The sequence below is a fragment of the Nelumbo nucifera genome, chromosome 4 (genome assembly GCF_055504915.1).
Source record: "Nelumbo nucifera cultivar China Antique chromosome 4, China Antique-T2T, whole genome shotgun sequence".
In the NCBI taxonomy this organism is placed as follows: domain Eukaryota; kingdom Viridiplantae; phylum Streptophyta; class Magnoliopsida; order Proteales; family Nelumbonaceae; genus Nelumbo; species Nelumbo nucifera.
Genome location: NC_142652.1, coordinates 60145099 through 60172481, shown reverse-complemented (window position 1 = coordinate 60172481; position 27383 = coordinate 60145099). Strand labels below are relative to the sequence as shown.

At 39.5% G+C, this 27383-nt stretch overlaps 1 protein-coding gene across 2 annotated transcripts in view; it reads right to left on the bottom strand.

Annotated features, from left to right (window-relative positions):
* The window catches only part of PRMT6 (protein arginine methyltransferase 6), a 75172-nt gene that overhangs the window by 43210 nt on the left and 4579 nt on the right, over window positions 1–27383 (bottom strand). Inside the window, exons 3-7 of one of the 2 annotated variants that reach the window (XM_010281182.3) lie at window positions 24918–24986; window positions 13661–13696; window positions 13357–13422; window positions 10048–10116; window positions 290–367 (exon numbers count right to left, since the gene is read on the bottom strand). In XM_010281182.3, coding sequence (XP_010279484.1) covers window positions 290–367; window positions 10048–10116; window positions 13357–13422; window positions 13661–13696; window positions 24918–24986 — 318 coding nt within the window. The remainder of the gene's footprint in view (window positions 1–289; window positions 368–10047; window positions 10117–13356; window positions 13423–13660; window positions 13697–24917; window positions 24987–27383) is intronic. The other variant, XM_010281183.3, reaches the window with a different exon arrangement.

Below are 27383 nucleotides of genomic sequence, written 5' to 3'. Positions count from 1 at the left end.
AGGTTAGTTAGAAAGCAGACTGCCAATTTCATGGTTACGTTTCATGGGTGCCTAGGAATGCATACAATACAGTTGATGTCTTACCAAGGCAGGAGGTAAATATGGATCAACTGTTCTGGGGGGAGGTGCCAAGGGAACCTATTGTATAAGATACTCGAGTGTAGATAGCTTTCTAGTCTACATAGACCTCTTTATTATTGTACTTGAACATATTATTCATAAATTTCAATAAATTTTGTATTCTTACTGATCAAAAACAATAGTATGTCAGAAATAACAATAATAATACCGTGGCATGTGAAGGAAGAATAAGTCCTCCAGGTTTAAGCCAACGATCTCTTGCAGTAATTACACTCCCCAGCATACTCTACAGACAAAACAACAAAGGTAAAGCAAAAGATACGGAGTAGTATAGAGTATGAGAAATTGCATCTGTACCAAGGTGTAAAATGTTTCAATTTAAGCCAGGCATGGTTTAAAATGTTCCTAATTTCCCTAACAACATATTTCCATTTCCATGGGTAGCAACACGAAATTTTACTGGAATAGACATTTCCCCAATTAACACTACCAGCAATTTGTGCAGTACAAGAGATAGTTTACACGACTTATTTCCATTTCCACTTCAATGGTTAGCGACATGAAATTTTACTGGAACCAACATATTCCCCAGTGAACACTACCAATACCATGTGGAGTCTAACAAATAATATTATAACATAATTTGGTGACAATATTGTAGATATGTGAAGTAACAATTTATTGTCCACCTAATTTACAATTACCACTTTGAGCTAGCCTAATATTTATTTCAAACATGAAGTTAAATATTAGTTTTTAGTTTGTGTAATAAATTATTTGGTTGATCTATTACAACCATTTACATTTTCTCTGAGTTGAAATTTTGATTTAACTCATTCTATCATGAAGCACTGAATCGAAAGATTTACAGGTTAACCTCAGAACATATTCTTCTGTATATAACTGTTAGCGTAGGGGTATTACTGTCCTTATACCCAGATTAAGGTTGCTGATCTGTAATGTTGTGTTAGAACCAGTGCTCCTTCCTTGAATAAGGGCACATATGTCTTTTCAATTATTTTAATAATAAAAAGCATTGTCTGGCCGAATGGGGGTAATCTTCTTGAGACTTCCAGTTCGAACCAGACTTTCTCCTTTTCTCTTTCTCTCTTTCTTCCACCTTTCTACCTCTTTCTACATAACCGATCTCAGACAAATAGAACTCCAAGGCAGGCCGAATCATAACATGGTATCAGAGCAACTTGAATCTGTCTAGATTTCTATTCTCTGCGCACCCTATCTAGGGTTTCTCTTGATTTTTCTGCATTCAACTGGAGATAAGGGAAAGGGCTGAAAAGGAGTGATCGCCCTCTTCCCTTGGAGGTTTCTATGCATCCAGTCGGGTCGTATGTGGTCGGTTGCTATGGTTTCTAAGATCGCCCTCCCCTAATCAATGAAGAATAGAGGGTCGATCTGTGTGGTGCAGTGGTTGTCTTGTGTGGACTGATTTCCTGCTCGTGTGGTTGTTCCTTCAGTGATAAGGTAAGAGATTTCTGTGCATGATATCTGTTATGGATCAAATAGGAAGTGTGTTTCAGATCATATGCTGGGGTTTCAGACAGTAGTGTGCTAGGGTTTATGCTGTTTTTGTGTATTTCGAAGGAAGAGTTGTGATCATATAGTGGTGAGATTTCAGGTAGCCGTAGGAGTAGGGTTTGTGGTGTAAAGAGCACACTTTTCAGCAACAACAAGTACTGAAATCAGTGTAACGAGTGTGATCTAGTTGTGTGCAGTGTGCAGAATTCAATGGTAATAGAATTCAGCAAGTGTGCAGAATCGGTGATAACAGAATGGGAGATAACTATGATTGTAAACCTAATGTGATGGTGTCTACAGACTACCTGAATGTTCAGATGACCTCCATTAAACTAAATGGAGAGAATTATGTGCCTTGGGTTAAATCCGTCGAAGTCTTTTTGAAGGCAAAAGAAGAAGGTAAAACACATAAGAGAAGAGAAACCCTCCACTGACTCTCATAGAGTATGAAGACTGGGAGCAAGAGGATGCTCAGATCATCACATGGTTGTGGAATAGTATGGAACCTAGGATTAGTGTAAACTTCATGTTTCTTGACACTGCCAAAGATGTGTGGGACCAAGCGAAGAAATTATATTCGGGACAAGACAATACAACTAGAATGTATCAGTTGTATCAAGAGTACTTTAATCTGCTACAGGGCAATCAGAGTCTTGAGGAGTACTATGCCAACATGAGAAACATACGTAATGAGTTGAATGTCTATCACCCTCTCACTTTTGATGTCAAGATTCAGCAACAACAGAGAAAACAGCTTGAAGTGACTAGATTTTTGGTGGGACTGAAGTCTGAATATGAACCAGTACAGGCTCAGATATTAGGAGGATCAGCTCTCCCATCTTTAGAAGAGGTATTTGCTCGACTCCGGAGGATTTCTACCGGATCTATTGAGAACTCTAATATCTCCGATAGATCTGCCTTTGTTGTATCGAGAGGCTGTGGTGCTAGAGGTGGAGCTCGTGGAGCTCAGTCTGGCCGTGGTGGTAGAAGTGGTCCTATGTATGGCCGAAGTAGCAATGATGGGCCTACTTATAATCGTGGTGGTGGTCGTACTGGGGGCAGAGATTCAAGGGGAGCCCGTGGTAGAGGACGTGGCTCAGGCCCGAGGAAGTGCACTCATTGTGGTATGGATGGGCATACCATTAACTATTGTTATGATCTACATGGTCCACCCTCAACCTGGGCCAATCATGCTACGACTAGTGACTCCAGTTCCAGCTTTAGACAGGAGAATCATTCATCTGATCAGATACCTCCTACATCCACAGATGGTCCCGTGAAGGAAATTGTGAGTGTTCCTCGTGATGAATATGAGAGGTTTATCCAATCACAGCAGAACACGGCAACTTTCGCTCACTTAGGTATGGCTTGTCTAGCATCCACACCTAATCCCTGGATCATTGACTCTGGAGCCTCCGATCACATGACTGGAACTCCAGGTGTGTTTTCTTCCTTATCTCATTGCTCAACATCACAATCTGTCACCCTTGCTAATGGTTCCACATCCTCAATTTGTGGTGTTGGTAATGTTGACCTAGACCCTGTATCCCTCTCCTCAGTTTTGTATGTTCCTAAATTGCCTTTTAATCTTATGTTTGTTAGTAAGCTGACCAAATCACTTAACTGCTCCATTACCTTTTATCCTTCTATGTGTGTTTTTCAGGATCTCAAGACGGTGATGAAGATTGGTGGAGGGCATGAAGCTGGTGGACTGTATTATCTTGACGGTGGTGGTAGAACTTCAACAGCTCTCCAGTCATCCCTTTCTCCTCTCCAGTGGCACTGCCGATTTGGTCATCCGCCACTAAAAGTTATGAAGTCTTTGGTTCCGTCTTTGAGTCAACTTTCTGTTTTGGATTGTGAGTCGTGTCAGTTTGGGAAACACCATCGTGTTCCCTTTAGTTCTAGGGTTGATAACCGTGTGTCGAGTCCTTTTTCTTTAATTCATTCCGATGTTTGGGGTCCTTATAAAGTGATGTCATATAATGGATATAGATATTTTGTCATTTTTGTAGATGATTTTTCAAGGATGGCGTGGCTCTATCTAATGAAAGAAAGAAGTGAATTGTTTACCATTTTTCAGAAATTTTATGTTGAGATTCATAATCAATTTGGTACCCACATTAAAGTTTTTTGTTCTAATAATGGCCGTAAATATTTATCCTCATCATTTCAAGAATACTTGGACCAACACGGCATTATACATCAGACCTCATGTACCTACACCCCACAACAAAACGGGGTGGATGAGAGAAAGAATCGCCATCTCCTGGAAACAGCACGATCCCTAATGCATCACATGAATGTTCCCAAACCCTTTTGGAGTGATGCAGTGCTTACCTCTTGCTTTCTGATTAATCGGATGCCCACGTTCATCCTTGATGGTCGTTCTCCGTTTACGGTCTTGTTTCCCAATTTGTCTTTGTTTCCTCTTACGCCTAGGGTATTTGGGTGTGTTTGCTTCGTCCATAATCCGGGTCCCGGGAATGACAAGTTTGATGCCCGTTCTCTCAAGTGCATCTTCCTTGGCTATTCTCCGACCCAGAAAGGGTATAGGTGTTACCATCCTAGTTCTCGACGGTCCTTTGTGTGTGCTAATGTCACCTTCTTTGAGTTTACTCCGTTCTTTTTGGGGTCCGGTGATGCTTCTTCCTCCTCACCACCTCCTCCTCTTCCACTTCCCGTTGCCGACCCTCTTCCCCTTGTTCCATCCGTGACCAAACCCTTGCCTCCAGTGCCACCACCTGTTGAACGCCCACCTATGCGTCATGTGTATACACATCACCCACGCGTACCAGCTGCTACATCTCCGTCGACAGATCCGGCACAAGACCCGCACTCAGCATCTGAGCTTGATCTCCCCATTGCCTTGCGGAAAGGTAAACGTACTTGCACCCTTCATCCTATTTCTAATTATGTTTCACTTACTCACCTTTCCGCCTCCCATCGCCAGTTTGTCACCTTGATATCATTAGTTGTTGTCCCTAAGGATGTCTAGGAAGCCCTTGCCTCTCCAGGGTGGTGCCGAGCAATGAAAGAAGAACTCTCTGCCCTTCATCATAATCATACTTGGGACCTCACCGCTCTTCCTCCTGGGAAGCAAGTTGTTGGCTGTAAATGGGTTTATACGGTTAAGTATCTGCGTGAAGGTAGTGTTGAACGCCTGAAAGCGCGATTGGTTGCAAAAGGATACTCCCAAACCTATGGTATTGACTACACAGAGACCTCCCCAGTTGCTATGATAGGGTCAGTTCGTGTTGTCATCTCTCTTGCAGCCATGTATGATTGGCCGCTATATCAGCTTGATATCAAGAATGCCTTTTTGCATGGTGACTTACTCGAGGAGGTCTACATGGAGCAACCTCTAGGGTTTGTAGCTCAGGGGGAGGATGGTAAGGTGTGCAGACTAAGGAAAGCTATATATGGGCTTAAACAGTCTCCTCGAGCATGGTTTGGTAGGTTTAGTGATGTAGTAAAGAAGTTTGGTATGAAACAGTGCAAAGTTGATCATTCTGTATTTAGTCATGACTCTCCAGGAGGAAAAATACTGTTGGTGGTGTATGTAGATGATATTGTTATTACTGGGAATGATAACATGAGTATTGATAGGCTGAAGACTTATCTGCAAGATCATTTTCATACAAAGGATCTTGGTAAACTGAAATATTTCTTGGGGATAGAGGTAGCAAGATCCAAGTATGGTATTAATCTGTGCCAGAGGAAATATGTGCTTGATTTGCTGGAAGAAACAGGCTTGTCGGGTGCTAAACCAACTGAAACACCTATGGATACAAATACCAGGCTAAGCAGTGATATGGGTGAAGTGTTTGAAGACCCTGGCAGATACCGACGACTTGTGGGTAAACTGAACTACCTAACCATTACTAGACCAGACATCTCATTTGCGATTCGTGTGGTAAGCCAGTTCATGCAGAAACCTCTGATTCCTCATTGGAATGCAGTTCTGAGAATTGTGAGATATTTAAAAGGGGCTCCAGGTCGCGGTCTGATATACAAGAGTAGCGGAAAACTTGAAATAGAAGGGTATTCTGATGTTGACTGGGCCGGTTCTATGTCTGATAGGCAATCTACCACAGGCTATTGCACTTTCCTGGGAGGTAACCTGGTGACATGGAAAAGTAAGAAGCAGACGGTCGTGGCAAGAAGTAGTGCAGAAGCAGAATATAGGGCTATGGCGCACACTGCTTGTAAACTAGGGTGGCTAAGGAACCTTCTACAAGAAGTAGGGTACAACATCAATACTCCAATGAAGCTCTATTGTGACAATCAGGCTGCAATTCATATTTCCTCTAATCCGATGTTTCATGAAAGAACCAAGCACATTGAAGTTGACTGTCACTTTATGAGGGAGAAGGTGCTGAATGGAGAGCTAGACACTACATATGTTAATACAGGAAACCAGTGGGCTAACTTATTTACAAAAGGCTTGAGTCGGGGAAGAGTGGACTATATATGTAACCAGCTTGAGGGGGAATGTTAGTGTAGGGGTATTTCTGTCCTTATACCCAGATTAAGGTTGCTGATCTGTAATGTTGTGTTAGAACCAGTGCTCCTTCCTTAAATAAGGGCACATATGTCTTTTCAATTATTTTAATAATAAAAAGCATTGTCAGGCCGAATGGAGGCAATCTTCTTGAGACTTCTAGTTCGAACCAAACTTTCTCCTTTTCTCTTTCTCTCTCTCTTCCACCTTTCTACCTCTTTCTACATAACCGATCTCAGACAAATAGAACTCCAAGGCAGGCCGAATCATAACAATAACCTTAGTTTCTTAGCTTTTGTTTAATCATTTCAAACAAGATAATTTGAAAAGATGTCACTATGCTTCTTTTATCATTTCATAAAATATAAGAGACTGAGAGTCAAGTTGAAGGAGTGGAATAAAGATTATTTTCGTAGGGTAGAGGAACAAAAGCTGAACTTATTCACACAAATTGAAAAGCTGGATGAGAGGGAAGACCAAGGCTTGTTGAGTGGGCAGGATAGAGAATCAAGAAGGCAATTGAAAAAGGATCTAGAAAAGGTTCTACTCAAAGAAGACATTTGTTGGAGGCAGAAATCAAGGCATAAGTGGATTAAGGAGGGAGATGGGAATACTAGATTCTTTCATGAGTTGGCAAATGGTAGGAGGAAGAACTTAGTGGATAGATTAGAGGTAGAAGGGCAGGTAATTACCAATCAGGAGGAGATAGCTAGGACCTTTGTAGACCATTTTAAAGTTGTCTTTAGAAGGACATTGAATGAGAGGGTGCCTATAGAAGGATTGGAATTGCCGAGGTTAGATGGAGAAAAAGCAAGGTGGTTAGAAAGGAACATTGAAGAAGAGGAGATCAGGAGGGCAGTTTTCATGATGGATAGATCTAAGGCGCCAGGTCCAATGGTTTTACTATGGCTTTCTACCAAGATTGTTGGGACATTTTGAAAGAGGATTTATGTGACGCTGTTAAGGAAATTGCCGAGAATCATATAGTAAGCTCGGGAGTCAATGCCACCTTTTTGGCCTTAGTCCATAAGAAACCAGATGCTATCCAACCTAAGGATTACAGGCCAATTAGTTTGGTAACTAGCACTTACAAAATCTTGGCTAAGGTGTTGTCTTTGAGGCTGAAAGTAGTTCTCCCATCCCAAATAAGCCAAGCCCAAGGGGCATTTGTTCAAGGGAGACTAATAGTAGATCAGATCCTAATTGCTAGGGAGTGTGTGGAGATATGAGGAGGTCGAAAAGAAGAGACTTTGTTTGTAAGTTGGATCTAGAGAAGGCCTATGACATGGTGGACTGGCACTTCTTGGTACAAGTAATGAGAAGTTGTGGCTTCGGGAATAAGTGCTGTAGTTGGATTTTTGGATGTGTGAATTCATGTCATTACTCTGTCCTGGTTAATGGAGTGGTGAAGGACTTCTTCCCAGCTTGTAGAGGTATCAGGCAAGGGGACCCTCTATCACCTTTCCTCTTCACTCTAATAGCAGAGGTGCTTAGTAGAATGATCCCAAAGGCTGACAGAGAAGAAGTGATTAAAGGGTGGAGGATAGGTAGGGATGGTATTCCGGTCACCCATCTCCAATTTGCAGATGATATTTTGATTTTTTGTCAAGGGGGCAATATTGAGAAAGTGAGAAATCTTAAGGATCTTATTAGGAATTTTGAGAGGGTGTCAAATCTAAGTGTCATCTTTGGGAAGAGTTGTGTAGCCGGGGTTAACTTGGAGGACAGTCAGGTGGAGGCTATAGCAAGAAGCTTAGAGTGTTCTATCTCGTCTTGGCCTATGACCTACTTGGGGCTTCCGTTAGGGGCAAACCCTGGGGAAAGTAGTTTTTGGTGTCTAGTGGTGGAGAGGTTTCAAAAGAAGTTGACTTCTTGGAGGAAAAACTATATTTCTTTGGGGGGAAGAATCACATTGATAAGAGCCACATTAGCTAACCTACCAACTTATTTCCTATCTGTGATTAGGATACCACCTAGGGAAGCTAAGAAGCTAGAGAAGGTGATGAGAGATTTTCTCTGGGAGCCGGGAGAAAGTAAGAAGGATCACTTGATAAAATGGGAAGTGGTATACTAGAATAAAGAATAGGGGGGATTGGGGTCAGGGAATTTGATTAAAAAAAATAAAGCACTACTGGGGAAGTGGTTGTGGAGGTGGCCAGTGGAGAGAGAGAAGCTCTGGCATGAGGTGGTGGGTAGTATTCATGGTCGCTCAGATAATGGGTGGGATGCTAGAGTGTCACAGCGGGCAACCTTGGCAACACCTTGGAAAGCTATTCATGGCATCCTTCCTCAGTTTCTCAGTTTTGTCAGGTATGATGTTTGTAATGGTAACTTTGTTCTTTTTTGGGGGGATACTTGGGTTGGAGAGGCTCCATTGAAGGACCTGTTCCCTTCTTTGTTCTCTGTTTCAAGGTACAAAAAGGAGTCTGTGTCAAAGTTTTGCTCCTTTACGAATAATCCATTAACACCGAATTGGGATTTTGGGTTTCGTAGAGGTCTAAGGGAAGAGGAAATTGTGTCCCTAACAAATTTGCTAAGCCTACTTGATACAGTGTGTTTGGACCCTTCTGAACCCGATAAACGGATCTGGACACCCAAGCCAAATGGATCCTTCTCTTGCGCTTCTTTCTTTAAATCCATTACTCAATTTGGTGTAGGCCTGTTCCCCCCAAGGTTATGGCTTTTTGTTGGGAAAGTGCATTATGGGAAAATAAACACCTTAGACTTTCTACAAAAGAGAAGACCTTATCTTTGTCTCTCACCTTCTTGGTGTATCCTTTGCAAGTCACATGGTGAGGACTGTAACCATCTACTAATTTCCTGTTATTTTACTGCAGAGTTATGGGAGTGGCTCTTCTCATTGTTTGGGTGCAGGTTGGTTAGGCCAGCGGATGCAAGCTTGATTTTTTATCCTGCTTTCTTCCCTTGGCAGCACAGAAGAGGAAGAATTATGTGGAGGTGTTCAAGAGCAGCGCTGATCTGGTCCATGTGGGAAGAAAAGAATACCAGAACCTTCCAAGAGAAGGAGAGAAACTTAGAAGAGATGAAGGACTGCATTCTAAATAGGGTGATCTTATGGCTAAAATCACTGGACCTATTCCATCATTTCTCATTTAATGATATTGGGAGGAATTGATTAGCAGTGGTTAATTGTTCATCTAGAAAGACTAAAGTGAGTTTGACTTGGGAACCACCTCCTGAAAATTTTTGAAGCTGAACTTCAATGGAAGTAGTCTTGGTAATCCAGGTCCATCAGGGGTGGGAGGGGTACTGAGGAATGAGGCTAGGAATGTGGTTCTTATTTACTCGGGGCCCATAGGAGCTGGAAACTCTACTAGGGTGGAACTTGCAGCTGCTATCCAAGGAGTACAGCTAGTTGTGCAGATAGGTGTGGAACATCTGATAATAGAAGGGGACTCCAAGGTGGTAGTGGGATAGCTACAAAACCCGGACTCTATAGTGTGGTGTTTTAAGAATGAAATTAAAAAATTCAACTGCCTGCCAAGGAGCTTGACAGTGAGAATACAATGGGTGGGGAGGTCAGCAAAACTCTATGGCTGATGGTCTTGCTAAATAAGGAGTAAACAGGGAAAGCTTATATTGGGCTCAATTGTAGATTGAATCTGTTTCCTGTTTTCTGTTTTCTTTTTGTCTTTCTTCCTGCTGTTAGGAGAGGACGCAGCTCGTGCCTCTCCATGGGAAGCTTGTAATTGCATTAATTCTCTATTAATAAAACTTATCTCATTACTTATCAAAAGAAATATCATTCTATATTTTGCATATTTTACAATGTTTCCACCATGTCTATAATTTTTACAATATTTCCGACATTTCCAACATGTTTCTTATATTTGCATGACCAACATTTCCACCGACATCAACATTATAAACCTTGAAGTCAAGAATATAAGAAGTACAATAATCACCTCATACAGAAGCATGTAGCCCATCCACTCTGATATTATAACATCAACCTCTTCCTCAATTTCAACATCCTACAATTATCAGCACCAGAAAAAGAACGGACACATGAAAATAATCCGCAGGTTATTGTAGACAAAGATAACATAAAAGGCTTAGAGAGAAAAGGAGGGCATATTATCCATATCTAATATCGCTGTTATCAAGCTGATCAAAAAAAATATCTCTGTTATCAATGCAGTGAGGTTAAGACCAATACTTTTGGCCTCTCAAGTCAATGCATGGACCCGGGCGGTTTCATGAAACCGGGACCGGTTCACCGGTTTTCCAGTTAAACCGGCCCATCAGCTGGTTTTCACTGGGTTTTGAGCTAGTCAAGTTATTGGGGTGTGACCAAACTGGTCAAGGTCCTGGGTCATGGTTCGGCCAGTTCAACCGGCTGGTCCGGTCCGGTTTTCTAAACACTGGTACATATATATTCTCTCCAAGGATGTATGTAAATGCGTACATATGTACTGTTTATAATTAGCAAAATTGGTAGTTATCAGAAAAAGGTATATGGACATGGATTGGAAATTGATATGGACCTAAATATGGGTTTGGCCTTGGTTATGAGATTGGGCTTTAGTATGTATTTGAGTTTATTTTCTTCTTCCAGTAGTAAACTTCCAGGCCATCAAAGGCTCCAGCATCAAGAGGAATCACCTTCAAGGCTGAAAACAACAGTTAGTAGTAAAATACATACAGCAGGAACACGAGATTTGTCATGAAACCAATTTGAATCAATGCTGCTCCTGGTCAGAGGCAACCTCAAATATACCTATGGTGGATTCTCACTTCTGAACTTCTGATGTTAGAGCCTTAGTGGAAGGAGGGCAATGGGTGTAACAAAGAATAGAGATTGAGAATGACTCTCAAATGTGAATGGTTGGACGCTCAGAAGACTTGTTGGCCCATAGTCGTTGCATCATCATATAGATTATCGGTGTGTTATGTGTCTAAAAAGTGGGCTAATGGGTCAAGGTAATCAGGAGGTATTCTTGTAAATAGTCATAATAGATACTAGTGGTTGAGGAGACTTATGGTAATAGTGGGTCAATGCTGGTCAGTTATGTCATTAGGAAGTGATTGCATTGAGTTGGGATAAGGGGGCATGGTGGGGCCAGGTTTTTAGGAGACAGTTGTAAGAAATCGATTTGAGGAGGCCCTGTCTCCCTCAAAGAAGACAAATTGCAGTTACGTCTTAACCGGGAATGTAACACAGAGCTTTAGGCTGTCTTTGGTTTGAAAGGAAAGGAAGGGAAATTAAGTCAATTAAGGAGGAGGTTTCCCTTACTTTTCTTTCAAACCAAACACAGTCAGTGTCTAGAGTGAACAACTTCAGTGATAGGTTCCAGACATAACTGCAGGTGAACTTCCAAATGCAAGCATAAGCAACAGATTGTTAAAATAAACAATGGTTTCCCAGAATAAAAGAAAGGGTAAATTACAAGGACCCCCCTGTACTATAAGGTCAGTGACAAAGACCCCCTGAACTTTAGCCGTTAGACAAAGACCCCCCCTTCCATTAGCATTCCATCAGTTAACTTTGAAAAAGATTCTCATCTGACCGTTTAATTTTTTTAAATGCCCAAACTACCCTTTTCTAATTTATTTCACATTAACGAGGAAACGGAGGCTAACGGTATTTTCCACCAAATATTGCCGCTGCAACCTCCCTTTCTTCAACGGCACTAGTTTTCCAGCAAGATCCTGTCTTCATGCCCTTTCCTTCCAGATATTAATACACAAAAGTCAGCGAGTAAGAAGCACCATATTGAACTGAAGAGGCAAAAGTAGTGTACAAGCTAAAAGCTGACATGCACTAAAACAAGAAATCGCCAAGAATAAACGAAGGTTGCTGATACGAAGAGATTTGATATCATTGAAATTTCTAGCATTCTTTTGGATAACCTAGGGGAGGTGGGAAGATGGATTGGAATTTGGAATTATGCTTGTCTTTTGTGTAAAGTAGGAGAACAAGGGAAGCATCTTCTTTCACAGGAAGCAAAACCAGAAATTTCACCACCAGGAGCGGAAGAAAGGGGAAATGCAATGGCACTTCCCTGCTTTAGGAGAGAGGTTAAAGACGTCTATCTAGAGTTTCATCAAGCTTAACCTCCATTAGTTCTTTTTATGATTCACTGAGAAATTGACTTAGGTTCTGATTACATCTTTGCTGATATTTTTTGTTTGAGATGAAATATGTGTGAAAGAGCAGAGAAAAGAAAAGGCCCACCTGTGAATATCCCATTCCTTCCATTCCCTTTCCCAGAAACCTTCTGGATGGGAAAGCTGTTGTGGTGCTCAAAAATCCCAACAAAGCAAGTTCTCCTTTTCGCTTTCTTCTTCATCTTCCTCTGGTCCTAATTAGTGCAGTAGAGGACAGGCCAATCAGCTGTAAGCACCAGATTCTACTACAATCCCAGCCAAAGGGGTCTCCGTCAACAGTCCACAGATTAGTGCAGTAGAGGACATGCTTTTGTTTCAAAGTACATTTTTCATGGAATGCAAAGAGGATTTGTGGAGGTGGACCTGTTTTTAGATGCAAATTTTATATGCTGATTTCTTGACTGTAATTCATTCATCATGCCCAAACCATGTTTTTCTCGGATACCATGGAGAGAGAGAGAGAGATGGGTTTTTGCATGAATTCCTACAAAAGCTTTTCTGCAAGGTTAGTATCGTCTTCCTGGCTTCCATAACCCAGTCGAACTTACTGAAAGTAAGCAGTGTTCCCTTTGTGTAATGGAGGAACTCTGGGAAAAAGGAAAAATGGCACATCTTTTAAGCCCCACCCCTGGCAGCCACTAGCTTGGCCTACCAACCTGGCTAATCGGTGTAGTTCCATTCGTTGCCAACATGGCTTGACTGTCACCCAAAAAGATTCAACGAATAAGCCATTCAGTGGTGCTCCAGTAGGGAAGCGGACTGATCTGAAGATCATTAATACTCGCACTGTAATGGATGGCCACCACCAGTAAGTAGTTTAAGAATTATTGATTGGATTGATAATTTAAGAGAAATAGGATTTTTTTAAGAGAAAAGGGCAATAAAAAGAAAATACAGAAAGTTCTGATGGGTATTTTGGTAATTTAACACGTTCCTTATTTGACTTAAAGGCAAGGGGGTCTTTGTCTAGCAGCCAAAGTTCCGAGGGACCTTTGTTGCAAAAAAAATAAGTGCAGGGGGTCTTTGTCACTGACCCCATAGTACAGGGGGGTCTTTGTAATTTACCCAAAAAGAAAATTTGCTGATTAATTTTACGAGATTACCTCAACTCGTCCAAGTAAAACAATGACCTTGTCAGATAAATTATTTGCTTTTACAACTTCATTTGCCTGGTGAAACATTCCATCAATAAGACAATTGATCAATGCAATGCCAAACATTAGATCCATTACAACATAAGAGATTCAGATTTCCCAAAATTATCTGGTATCTAAGGTTAAATATACCAAGATAAGGGAAGAACACACATAGAAGGGCTACAATGACTACATATTGTACCCCAGAGTTCAAAGTCACAAACAAAAAAATTAAGAACAAAAAAAAATAATAGTAAACTATGGGAAGTACCTGAACAGCAATCTCGCTAGCATCAACAGCATAAACCTGGAAGCAGAATGTGTGTTTCAAAAACATTTGACTTAAATGAAAAAAAAAAAAAACTGAAAATGGTCAGAGAACTAATTGTGGTTTACATACTATGATAAAATGTATGTAAACATTTCCCATAAAAACATTCAAGAAAACATAACTTTCCACCAAATAAACGAATGCTAGAGTCAGAACACATGACCAAAAAAGACATAACTTTCCATAAAATAAATGCCTGGAAGATTCTAAGGCCAAAAAGTAAAATATTAATCAAAATATCAAACTTAAGCATCCAATCCATCAAATTGTTTTGCAAAGCAAGGAAGTACTTGACATGATAAGGAGTTAGAATAATTTCCAACCAGCTTCCCTTTATTTACCCTAAGGATCATCTTCATTTTTTGGCAAGTTGTTCACCATCTTCTATCTGTTACAAAAGCAATGCAGCTGACTTTTCCCTAATTCTTTAAAACTTGATTGGCTGACCCTATAACGAAAATGATCAAAGGGAGTGATGTTTCATAGATCATATATAAAAATGGATTGATCCATTCTTTTTATCAATAACAAAAGTTGTTCAATAAAAGAAAAGAAGAGGAATAGAAGAATTTCTGGAGCATCTGGAAATAGAGGAATTTAGGAAATTTGTAAACCAAGCCAATTCTAGAGAATTTGTATGGATATTTATTCTCTTATTTGAGAATGGGTTTTGGTTCTAAAACAGTACAAGCACTTGCATTGAATTGACAACAAGACAAAATGAGATGGGATACTGAGACAAAGAAAGGACGTTAAAGACCGAGAAGGATCATTGGTCGACAGTGGGAAAGAGAAGCAAGGGAGGGGTGAAGAAAGGAAAGGATCTGACTCCAGTTTAACAGAGATGAACAATCTATGTCAGGGAAACAAGCCAACCAATGCCCTGATGCCAAACGGATTGATCACTATGTGAGCATGACAAAGAAGGAAGGCCAAAACCAAACAATTGGACAAAGTGTAACAGTTCAATCCCAGTTAAATCAGTCCTCTCAACTTGTCAACATCTTGCAAATCAACCTATGTACTCCTCACAATAAGCCTCTCACTAATGTTTACTCCTTTTTTTTATCAAAAACTGCAACATTCATAATTAAAGAAGAAAAAAGATATACAGGTACAGATGGAGATAAAGCAGCTTATCTCCAAAACCAAAAGGATTACAACTGAGCCCAAAACAGTTAAATTCTCCCAATCCCTTGTTTTGCCTAAAAATTGACCATACTATTAGCCGTCCTTTGGACCCATTGAAATCTAACATTCATACCCCTGATCAACAATTTAATCTTTTTTTACTCATTTTTATATATCACAGGTCATCCCCTTAATTTTGTAACTACTCAACCACTAATTGAGAATCCTCTTCTATAATCAGTCTGTGCACATTTAACTCCTTTGCTTTGGATCCCTTCCACAACTGCCATTACTTTGGCCCTCAAAGAGTCCCCAATGCCAATCAGACCTGAGAAGCATGCCATCACATGACCTAACTCATTTCTGACCAGACCTCCTACATAAGGTTGTAAATGGACCAGATCATGATCCAATCAAATCCTGAATCCAAACCTATTTTTCCAGATTCAGATAACCCCCTATCAGATTTTCAAATCAGATCAGATAATAGGAGTCAATTGAAAATCGGATCAAATTCGGATCACCCCCTTTATCCGATTTGAAAGGATCCGATCCAATCTAACATTATATATTTCATATAATTTTTTTATAAAAAGACATGTATATATTAATATATATATATATGATGAAATTAGTTGAAAAAATACTTGTCTTATTTGTTTTTCTTTATATAAATTGTTATGTTTTTTCTTTTAATAGTTTATTAAAATTTTCAGAATTTGAATCGGTTCAGATCAGATGTGGATATCTGACATCCTTAACGGATTCGGAATTGAATTGCCATTTATGAGATCCAATCGGATCTTCGGATCACATCAAATAATATAAGTATTTGATGTTGTTAAAACCTCACGACTTACAATATGATTTACAATTTGAATCATGAATCCCAAGGGTTTCGATTCGAATCCTATGTCTGAATACTTTTCTGCAAAAATCTTATATTTTTGTTTGAATCTTACAATTTCATGCATAAATCTTACAATTTATATGATTCATTGTGATTCAAATCAATTCAATTATGAATTAGTTCTCTACTTTGTCATTTTGTTTTGATTATATTTAGTTTTTGTCAAGGGTGACTTGGTTTAAAGACTTTACTAGAAATTGATTTATTTATATCTTAAAAATAGGGTAGCACATTTTACTATACATATTTAGCCTTTTAGCATATGTATATTTAAGTTTTTGAGCAATTTGTACAAAATAGAAATAATCTTATGATTTACAACATGATTCACAATTCGATTCAATTCTACTTTTTCTACAATTTACAATATGATTACAATTTTCGGAACATTGACCCCGACTCAATCTGAACCAATCCATTTGCCCCCCTATTCCTACACCTGATGAGCCTGGGTTCCCCCTCCTACAGTCAGTAATCCAGAAACTTGAAAATGAAAACAAAGCCAATTCCAACTACATTTCCTATAGAAGCCATCCACTGAAAAATCTGAAAACAGCTCTAAATGTTATGCATTCTATCAATTAATAGCCCTCGATGTTATGCATTCTATCAAAAGCCACCTTACTACTTTTGTTTTCAACGAAAATTCTTGCGTTTCTCTCTTCCCAAAGTGTCCATGTTACTGCAGCTCTTATACTCCTCCACATGACTCTACCTCTCTTGTATTCCAATTATTTCACTTTGTTATGCATATTTGAATGTTGAAAATAAGCAACAATGGGTGCCCTTGAGCTGCTTGCCAAATGCCACAATTGTTTTTAATGAGGAAGAAGCAGAGTTGTTAGGTGAGAACTGAGAAGAGTGAGGATCAAGAGAAAGAACTTGGGGAAAGAATATGGAGGCAGATGGAGGAATACATGAGCTGGTGGATGGAAGAGTGTAGTAAGGAATCTCAGGGGGAGAATATCTTGCAAAGTGTATTGGGGATTGATTGAGGTGAAGTGAAGGAATTAGGAACTGCGGGCACAGGGGGAACGCAAGGGGAGGCAGATATAGGGGGAACAGAAATTATGGGTGAACCTGTAGCAGTGGAGGGGATTGAACATTATCTGGGTATTCAGTTAGTAGAGCAAGAGGACAATGGGAAATCAAAGAGTCATAGGAAAAGGTGTTCTGAAGTAGAAATTCTGACCACCTTAGGGATTAAATCCAATAAGACCTATTCAACAAGGTGAAGCAAGGAAACTTAAAACTGGTGGGGGTGTTTACAGGTAGTTACGTATTCAGTTAAGATATCAATTAAGATGGTGAGTTGGAATGTTTGAGGTGCAGGGAGTGCTAAGAGGAGAATTCGAAGGGATCTCATTAGGAGAGTTAACCCATTGGTTCTCACGTTACAAGAAACCAAAATAGAGCAGGTCAATGCTAAGTGGGTTAGGAGACTTTGGAGCTCTCAGAATAAGAAATGGGCATCTGTACCTTCATTGGTAGCAGCTGGTGGCATATGGCAATCTAACAATTTGGAATGAAAATAGATTTGAGTGTGAGGAGAAATTACTTTTGGGTTTATTTGTAACAGTCAGATTGAGGGATAAAGTGGATGGTTTTAGATGGTCTTTCTCTAATGTATATGGTCCTGCATTGTAAAGAGAGAGAGAGAGAGAGACCAAATTTTGGGAGGAATTGTTGAATATAAGAGGATGGGAAACAGAAAAATGGGTGGCTGGGGGTGATTTTAATATAACCCAGTTTGTGGGGCGAGAAGCACAAGTTCCTGAAGACACACCTTCAGCATGAGGAAATTTAATGAATTAATCAACGAGTTCATGCTGAAGGAGATACTTAGAAAAGATGTGCTAAATCTACTGCTTGCCTTCATTAGAAAATCCAAGACAGACTGAAGCTGAGAGATAAAGACCCCCTCTATACCCAAGAAATTCTTCATAAGTCAGAAGCCTTTAATTTCAAAGTTATCAACCAAAAACTTCTTTAATTGGACAAAATCAACTAGATTATTCCCTGTAATAACAATTTCACCTACATACACAATCAAGGTTATAAGCAAATGTCTCTTTTGATAAAGAAGCTATAATTTGCATGTGGCTATTAGAATCCAAAGAACAACACCCAAGAAACTTTCAAATTAAGTTCTGGGTAAGGTTTCAACCCATATATTGACTTTCTTTAAACACCACATCTTTGTCATTACTCGGAACTTATCCAGGTGGAGGTAGCATGTAGACCTCTTCCTGAAAAATCCCCATTCAAGAAAGCATTTTTGCATCTAGTGGATACATTGGTCAAAAGAAAAAAATGTCCCTGATTTCCCTAATATTTCCACAACTTATTTCAATTTCCATGGGTAGCGACACAAAATTCTACTGGAATGGCCATATTCCCCAATGAACATTACCAGCACTGTGGAGTACAAGAGATAGTTTCCATAACATATTTCCATTTCCACTTCCATGGATAGTGACATGAAACTTACTTGAATTGACATATTCCCCAATGAGCACTACCATCAATATATGGGGTACAATAGATATTATTATAACATAAGTTGGTGACAATATTGTAGATAATGTGGAGTAACAATGTTATTGCTCGCCTAACGTACATGATTACCACTTTGAGCTAGCTCAATGTCCGTCTCAACATGAAGTTAAATATTAGTTTTTCTTTGTGTGATAGATTATTTCGTTGCTTTTTTTATCAAAAACAAAAAATTTCATTAAGAACAAGGGAGTACAAAGGAAACTAGGGGAGAGATAAACTCTCTTAACCCTCCACCAAGAAAACAAAAACCAAACTCAAGATTACAACATAGCCCAGAACATTTGTTCCCTTCCCAGCCCTTGCTTAGCAAGAATATCCGCAAGGAGTAGCACTTCTTTTTACCCACTACAGCTGAATTTCCAAACCATCTCAGAAGGTTTAGAAGATATGGAAGAGGTAAAGAAGGCCTCTTCTTTATAGAGCAACAGACTTCAGACTTAGAGAAATCCTTCTCAGAAGAAGAGGTAAAGAAGGCTTTAGAAGATATGGAAGGGGAAAAGGCTCCGAGTCCGGATGGTTTTACGATGCTATTCTTTAAGAAATTTTGGGAGCTAATTAAATCTGACTTGATGAAGGTGCTGGAAGAGTTTCACACGCCCACTGCTCTGGAAAGAAGTTTCAATGCAACTTTTATAGCCTTAATTCCCAAGAAGAGCGGAGCAGCTAGCCAGCTAAGCTGAAGGATTTTAGGCCAATCAGTTTGATTAGCAGTGTTTACAAAATTCTGGCTACCAGACTAAGACAGGTTATGGATACACTGATCTCTAAGTATCAAGGAGCCTTTGTCAATAACAAGCATATACACAATGTTGTTCTCATAGCCAATGAGTTAATTGATTCAAGAGAAGTGGGAGAAGTGGGCTGGTCTGTAAATTAGACCTAGAGAAGGCTTATGGCCATGTCAACTGGGCTTTTTTGGATTATTTGTTGGAGAGAATGCATTTTGGCTCTTAAGTGGAGAAGTTGGCTGAAAGTCTGCAATAACTACTCTAAGATTCTCAGTCCTAATTAATAGTTCAGCAAGAGGCAACTTCAACAGTTCGAGAGGTTTGAGGCAATGAGATCCCTTGTCACCTCTGCTATTTTTATTAGTAATGGAAGGTCTCTGTAGAATGGTTGATAGGGCTGCAGAGCTAGAGAAGTTGGAAGATTTTGAAATGAGAACTAATGGCACAAAAATTCACATTCTGCAATATGCAGATGACGCCCTCTTTTTCTTGTAGTGCTTCGGAGCATCAAATCATTAACCTGAAACATCTTCTATTTTAGTTCGAGATAGTATCAGCATGAAGGTGAACTTAGCAAAAAAGTGAAATGATAGCTGTTGGAGAGGTTTCCAATACTCAGAGATTGGCAGATTTGTTGGGCTGCAAAGTTGGCTCTCTCCCCACAAAATATTTGGGGTTGCCTCTCGGTGCCAAATGTACATCCATAGCCATCTGGAATCCAATTTTAGAAAGGATGGACCAAAAGCTGGCTACTTGGAAAACAAGACATCTCTCCAAAGGTGGGAAGGTAACTCTAATAAAGAGATTGTTAGCAAGCCTTCCGACCTACTTCATGGCCCTCTCTTTCTGATCCCTTCAGAGGTGACAGAGAAATTGGAAAAGAAGATGAGGGACTTTTGTGGATGGGTTGGAAATATTATCACAAATACCACCTTGTGAATTGGGACCAGATTTGTAAACCCCATTCCCAAGGTAGTTTGGGATAAGACATATAAAGACCTTCAATTTAGCATTACTAGGTAGCTGCCTTTGGAGGTTTTCTACTGAGCCAGATAGCCTATGGAGAAAGGTAATAGCAGAAAAATATGAGTGTCTGGATATGAATGGGTGGGATACTGGCTCACCACCTTTGACATAGAGTAGAAAAATGCTGAATTAAAAAATATAAAAGAAAAGTAGTTTCTTGAAGAGAGAAGGAAAAAAGGAGAATAAGAGAAGTTGGAAAGAAAAGAGAGCAATAATCTGGCCGCCCCCTTCACTTATTATTTATACTAAAATAATAGAACAGTACAAAGACAACTATGCCCTTATAGGGCGGCAAAACATAAAACAGCATATATAACACTCAAAAACATAATAAAATTTGGACTCACATAACTACTGCGGTCCCCACCTCCTATCTAACAACTAACATAAAACATCTACGCAGAAAAGCATCATAAAACAAATTAATCTTCAACATCATATAGCTGTGGTTTATGGAAAGGAATATATAAAATTGCTACACATTTCAGAAGATGTATCAGATGTAAAATTGGAGATGTCAGAAGGATTAGATTCTGGTTAGACCCTGGATCGGTGAAAGCATACTTAAAGAGCTGTTTCCTGCTCTGTTCAGTATGGCTACTGATAAGGAGGCATTGGTAGCTGACTCTTCTGTGAGGAGGGACAACAACATTTGCTGGACTCCATCCTTTAGAAGGGATTTCAATGACTGGGAGATTCAGATGGCTGAAAATCTACTCGCTACTCTCCAAAACCAGGCTTTAAACCTTCAAATTCAAGACTCGAGTATGGAAGTGGAACAAGGCAGGAGAGTTCTCAGTCAAATCTTTTTACAGCTTTCTAGCAGGAGAAGGTGAATTTTTTCCCAGTCAGGCTATTTGGGGGACAGTGGCACCCTCAAAAGTCAAGTTTTTTGTATGGGTAACAGCTTTAGAAAAGTCTCTCCAAAGAAATGTTGCTGAAAAAAGGTTTCATCTGCAATGACTTGAGATGCTGTCTTTGTAAAGTGGAACTGGAATTAGAAAGACATTTGTTTGTGCATTGCAAGTTTGCTTCAGAAATTTGGAGCTATTTTTTGAAGGCCCTGAATTTAAGTTGGTGCATGCCTGCCTCAGTGAAAGCCTTGTTGGAGGAATGGCACATATCCGGGTTGACTAAGAAAGGGAAAGTCTGCTGGTCCTCCATCCCTTTGGCAATTCTGTGGGCAGTGTGGCTGGAAAGAAACAACAGAAACTTTTTAACACAGCTTCTTCTGAAGCTAAGGTCCTGAATTTAAGTTGGTGCATGCCTGCCTCAGTGAAAGCCTTGCTGGAGGAATGGCACATATCCGGGTTGACTAAGAAAGGGAAAGTCTGCTGGTCCTCCATCCCTTTGGCAATTCTGTGGGCAGTGTGGCTGGAAAGAAACAACAGAAACTTTTTAACACAGCTTCTTCTGAAGCTAAGGTCATCAATATGGCTATAGGGTTTATTAGGAACTGGTTGTCTATACATGCCGTGTTTAAAGATGACATGTCTGATAGTAATTTTTTGAGGTCCAACTTGTTAGCTATTTGTACAGCTTCTCATTGTACAAAAGGCCTTTTGCTTTAATACAATCATACATTACCTTTTTGTCAAAAAAAAAATGAATTTCCAAACCTTCTGCTAGCCAGTTGAACATTCTTTTTTCATTAGCAAACTTCCATGCACCATTCTCTTCTTTTTGCAGCCATCCTATAACCAATTTTGAGTCCCTTTCAACAATGAGCTTACAACAGTTCAACTCCTTAGCCTTCTTCATTCCTTTCATCACTGCCAAGATCTCAGCTCGGACCGAGTCACCTAGACCAATAAGACCAAAAAATAAAGCAAAGACTTTCTTGTCCTCATCACTAAAAGTTCCTCCAATTCCAAAAGGCCCCAGGTTACTTTCACTACTTCCATCAAAGTTCAGTTTGACAAATCCAAAAGTTGGTGGAGACCAAAGGAGGCTAATCTTGATTTTGGCACGGGTTGAATGAATCAACCACTTCATTCCAATTCCTTCTGTAGGCTGAGGGGTAAGGCAATCGGAGGAGGTCTACCTGAAGGATAGTAGATGACTGGAAGGTTGGGTGATGAAGCCAAAGGCAAAGGCTAGAGCGGGAAGAAGAGGATACTGGAGCAGGCAGGAGGCTAGACTGCTGGAGCTCTCATAGTGATCTCAGGATGATCTCATGTGAAGGGCTTCGAGCCTCTCCTATTTATAGAGGAAGAGGGGCTAGCTAGAAGAGGAAACAGGGAAGACAATGGTGGGAAACTTTCCTGCTTCGAAAGGCAGTTAGAGTTTGTTAGATCTAAAACAAGTAAGCAACTCGAGGTTTTGCCACATGTCCATGAGAATCTCCTAGGATCGGGAGTTCTCACCTTTAGAGTCCACATGTGAACATGTTTATAGCTACAGCCCCTTCTAGAAGCTCACCGATGGTCATGTGGTGTGGCGCATCTTACAGAAGCGTCTAAGTATCTAGGAATAGCATCGCAAACGACCTGATGTCATGATTGCACCAGGCATCACCTTAGTGACCTTTTGTGATGTCAAGTTAGGTAGTGAAATAGATGCAATAGCACATTGGGTCTCTCACAAGCGTGGTGTTGAATATGTTTGTGGTATTCTGTGATTCGTTACTCGCACTGTAGCGCCTAGAACTTGCCGTTGTCATCACAGTGTCTCCTCTTGCAATCGTGCGCTCAAAGTGGCAATGCTGCTGATGGGAGGATCAATGTGATGTCACAAGCGGCATCGTAGGTTTTCTAGGGTTTTAAAAGACATGTGAATCTACGATTCAATTCCCGGCTGTGTGATTTGCACCTACTCTGGCGGTGGATATAACCTTTATAGCAAGTTCTACAGTAGTTACCTTTACATTATTATGACCTTCATCGCAGGTTTTGTGATAGTTGCCTACATGTACTTAAACCTTCTCATCATATCTATAGAGATACCCTCAAACATTTCTAGAAATTGCACCCACTTTACCACTCTAATAGTAACTACTTCAACAATGGCATCGTTATTCCTTTCATTGTCAGTAAAAATCCTTGGGTTCCTTTTTTCCCAAATTGTCTAGTAAATGACAGCTCTAACACATCTCCAAAGAATTCTACTCCTCTTATTTGGCCACCTAAAAAAGGAAGAGACAAACAAGCTTTGTACATTAGGTGGGGGGTCCACCTGCAATCAAAGAAAGAGAAAAACCAATCTCAAATATTTGAAACAATACAGCAAGATATTAATAAGTGATAGCAGTTTTCACCATCAGCCTAACAAAGCATACACCAATTGGGGGATAAACACCAATTAGGTCTTTTTCTTAGGAGCAAGTCACAAGTGTTACACCTTTCCAAAAAGGCTTCCAGCAAAAAACCCCAATCCTTGGAGGAATCAGTTTACCCCAAACTTCCAAGACTGGAAAGTCTTGCCCTAGGCTATCAGAGGGCACCATAACCACTTATTGCACCAATGGAAAAGGATAAGTTATGGGCTAAGGTGATTGTAAGTATTCATAGGAAAATGGATGATTGTTGGGACGTTGGAATTCTAGTAAGGGCTACACGAGCTTCTCCCTGGAAATATGTAAATACTATCCTTTCTGCCTTTTATCAAGTATGATCTTTGTGCTAGTAACCGGGTGAAATTTTTGAGCATAATTTGATGGGGGATGTGTGTTTGAAAGAAGAATTCCTTTCATTGTATTCCCTTTATTTAAAAATGAACTTTTAGTTCCCTCGAACTCAAATTTTTGGTTTGAATGGGACTTGGGTTTTAGAAGGGGTATTAGGGATTCTAAAGTTCATAATGTTTCAGCTTTAATTCAGATATCGAGGGGTGGTTTTGGATACAGGGAGAAGGGATAGCCAGATATGGACTTTGACTTCCAAATATGTGTTTTCATGTGCTTCTTTTTTCAAAGCCCATAATTTATTTGGTTGATCTATTACAACCATTTACATTTTCTGTGAATTTAAATTTTGCTTTAACTCATTCTATTGTGAAGCTCTGAATCTTAAGGTTTATAGGGGAACTCCAAAATGTATTCTTTTGTCTATAACCTTAGTTTCTTAGTTTTGTTTAATGATTTGGAACAAGATAATAATTTAAAAAGATGTGCCTATGCTTCTTTTATAATTTCATAAAGTATGAATCCATATTTTACAATGTTTCCAACATGTTTCTTATATTTGGATGACCGACATTTCCACCAATACTGACATTTAAACCTCGGAAATGGGAAGCAAGAGAAAGCAATACTCTAACTGAGTTCATTGTTTTTATCAGTGTAAACATCTCTTTATGATCAACCCCATACATGTGTATAAACCTTACTCATTAGCTTAGCATTATACCACTCAATTAATCCATATGCCTTATAATTCACAGCATAAAGCCATTTCCAACCAATTGGTTGAGAAGATGTGATGCCAACAATGAAAGGAACATTAACAATGACTGATAACAGTGAACAGGTGAATCAATCACCTTCTTTTATGGTGCTTTCTTTCTTATTTTCCTTTTCTACATTGTTGCTTCACTTACACCTGTGACCTTCATTTTCTTACTTTTTTGTAAACCCCAACCCTTATTGAATCAGAATCAAGGTTATATTCTGGTTGTTTGCTTCTTTATCCTTTATGGCATCATAAGGACATCACAAATCCATTCATAACTCAACTGCAATTGAACCAATAACTCATGATCTAGTCTTCTTTACAGGTTAATGAACAATCTAGGTTTGACAACATTAGCTACACAAACACCAAACCAAACAATCTTTAAATAAAACACAGTTGGGACAAAGATTTGAATAGTACCATAATTACAAAATATTAATTCCAAACATTACCCGCTTTGCACCAGCAAGAGCACAAAATATTGAAAGAATGCCTGTTCCACAGCCAACATCCACCACAACCTACAAATAAGCACACAAAAGTAAGCATTACTCAAGACATAACATAGTTTTCAAGGTTCCAAGGTAAACCTAGGTGACAGATGCCACTACTCATCCAGGTGCCTGTCTAGGCATGATGAGTTATATATAATAAAAAAATATATATAAATCCAAGGATAGTTCCCTAGGTTTTATAGTAATCAGCAGTAATTTTTGACTAATAGTTGTAGTGATGCAGCAGCAGATCAGTCTTATATTTTTATTCTCTCTTTATATGTTGTTTGATACACCCAGTCCCAATCACACCTACATCCAGCTTAGGTTCACTTCCAGAAATCTCCATATGCTCACAAGCCTTTGTTAAACAAAACAGATTCAATTCAATATTCATTATGCAGAACTGAACCCCAAAAAACAATAAGCAGTCCAGTTCACCTCTCAAGGGTGTACATATCCGACTGTGTTCTGCCTTCACCTGCAGGTGGTTTCCCTAATAACACCTGTTGCACAAAAGCCGGACCTATTAGCACTGCCTCCTTAAAATCCAACAGTGACTTCATTTTCTTCATCTTGATTTCAGGCCAAATTGTGACCACAAACATTTTTCCCTCCACCACTATATTAGCCGCTTGAGGAGGCACACCATTCCAACGCACCTTGATTCTTACACATTCAAAGGATTCTCTGTAGATTCTATTGTCATCCACTTCCACGAATCCCCCACACAGGTCCCCTATCCCTCTAGCGATTTCTCTACTGCACAAGTGCAGTGGCAAACTGTAAATACTGATCCAGAGGTAACCTTGGATGTCCTCCTCTTTCTGCCACACTCCTCTTTCTTCCACCAAATGTCTTCTATTATTGATCAAAAAATGCTGCTTCCTAATCACCCCTTGTCTGGCCATATGATCAGCTAAACCATTGCTGACTTAGGAATCCAATGGACTCTTACCTCCAAATTTCAAATTATCCATTTAACTTCATTAATCTCTTGCCCAAAGTGCCACATCCCTTTCTCATTATGCTTGAGCCAACTTGTTACCACTAGTGAATCACCTTATAGCACAATCCTTACAAAATTCATTCCCCTTGCTAATCTTAGGGCCTGTAGCACAGCCAATAATTCCACTCTTAAAGAATTCCTGGTCCCTATTGGGCCTGAAAATAATGCTATAAGCCTATAACATCACCGCTTTCATTTCTAAGCACCCACCACCCAATAAGGACCCAGATTGCCCATGCTGCTGCCATCAAATTTTAAAACCAAAAGTTTAAAGAAATGTTTCTGGTTCTGTTCTGAAAAAACAGAAAAGCGCAACACAACTAAAGGTGGGGTATGTTTTAAGGAATAATGTTTTCTCAAACCAACCATCCAGCCCAGTTTTCTTGAAAAACATAAGAAAGCAAACAACTCATATTGGAGAACATCCCCTTTAATAGCAAGAATATCCATGTCCAACACGAGAAGGATTTAGAAACCTATTGACTTCAAAGACTATCAAGATTTTTCCCTTTTCCGGATAATTTCCAAATTGAGCAAAAAAATAAAGCCTATTGCATATAAACAGAAAGTTTGCATATATAACATTATTTTCTGTATTCTGTCAATTATCAAGAAAACTCTGTTTCAGAACCAAGCGACCCAAAAACAGCAAAGCTACAAAATTAACAAGCTGTCAAGACACAGGAATTACACTACAAGTTGATTTTTTTTTTGTAAAATTAACAGAACTTTTATTAAAAGAAATATCAGAAAGTACAATAGAAATGAGGAAGGGGTCAAATCCCTTAACCCTCCCTTAGATTAATATTCATGTTACAACATTGCCCAAAAAAGACTGACTCTTGCCACCCCTTGCTTGGCAAGTGAATCTGCAAAAGAATTTGCAGACCTCTAAATAACTTAATTTCCTTGTTCCAGGTTGACTGTTTAAATTTCTTTTTCTCATTTAAGAAATTCCAAAACCCAAACTCTTCCTTCTGCAGCCAGCCAATAAACAACATTTAATCACCTTCCACTCTCAATTTTCTGATATTCAATTGTTATGCTCTCTTTCCCCATTCCAAAACCACCAAGACTTCAGCTCTTTGGGAATCCCCACTTCCAACAGGACCAGAATACAAAGCAGTAATTTTTCCTTGCTTATCCATGAATACTTCTATACCTAAAGTTCCTAGGTTTCCTTCACTACTACCATCAAAATTCAGTTTGGTAAACCCAACAGCTAGAGAGGACCAAACTGGATTAGGAATAGTTTTAATAGGAGCTGAACAAGCCACTTCTTTACAATTCTTAACAATATCTCCCGCTGAAAATCCCTCAAAGAGTTTCATAGTCTTGACCCAATGAACCACCCTAACAGCTATTGTTTCGATTATGGCATCCTTCTTTCTTTTTCAGAGAAGATTCTTTGATTT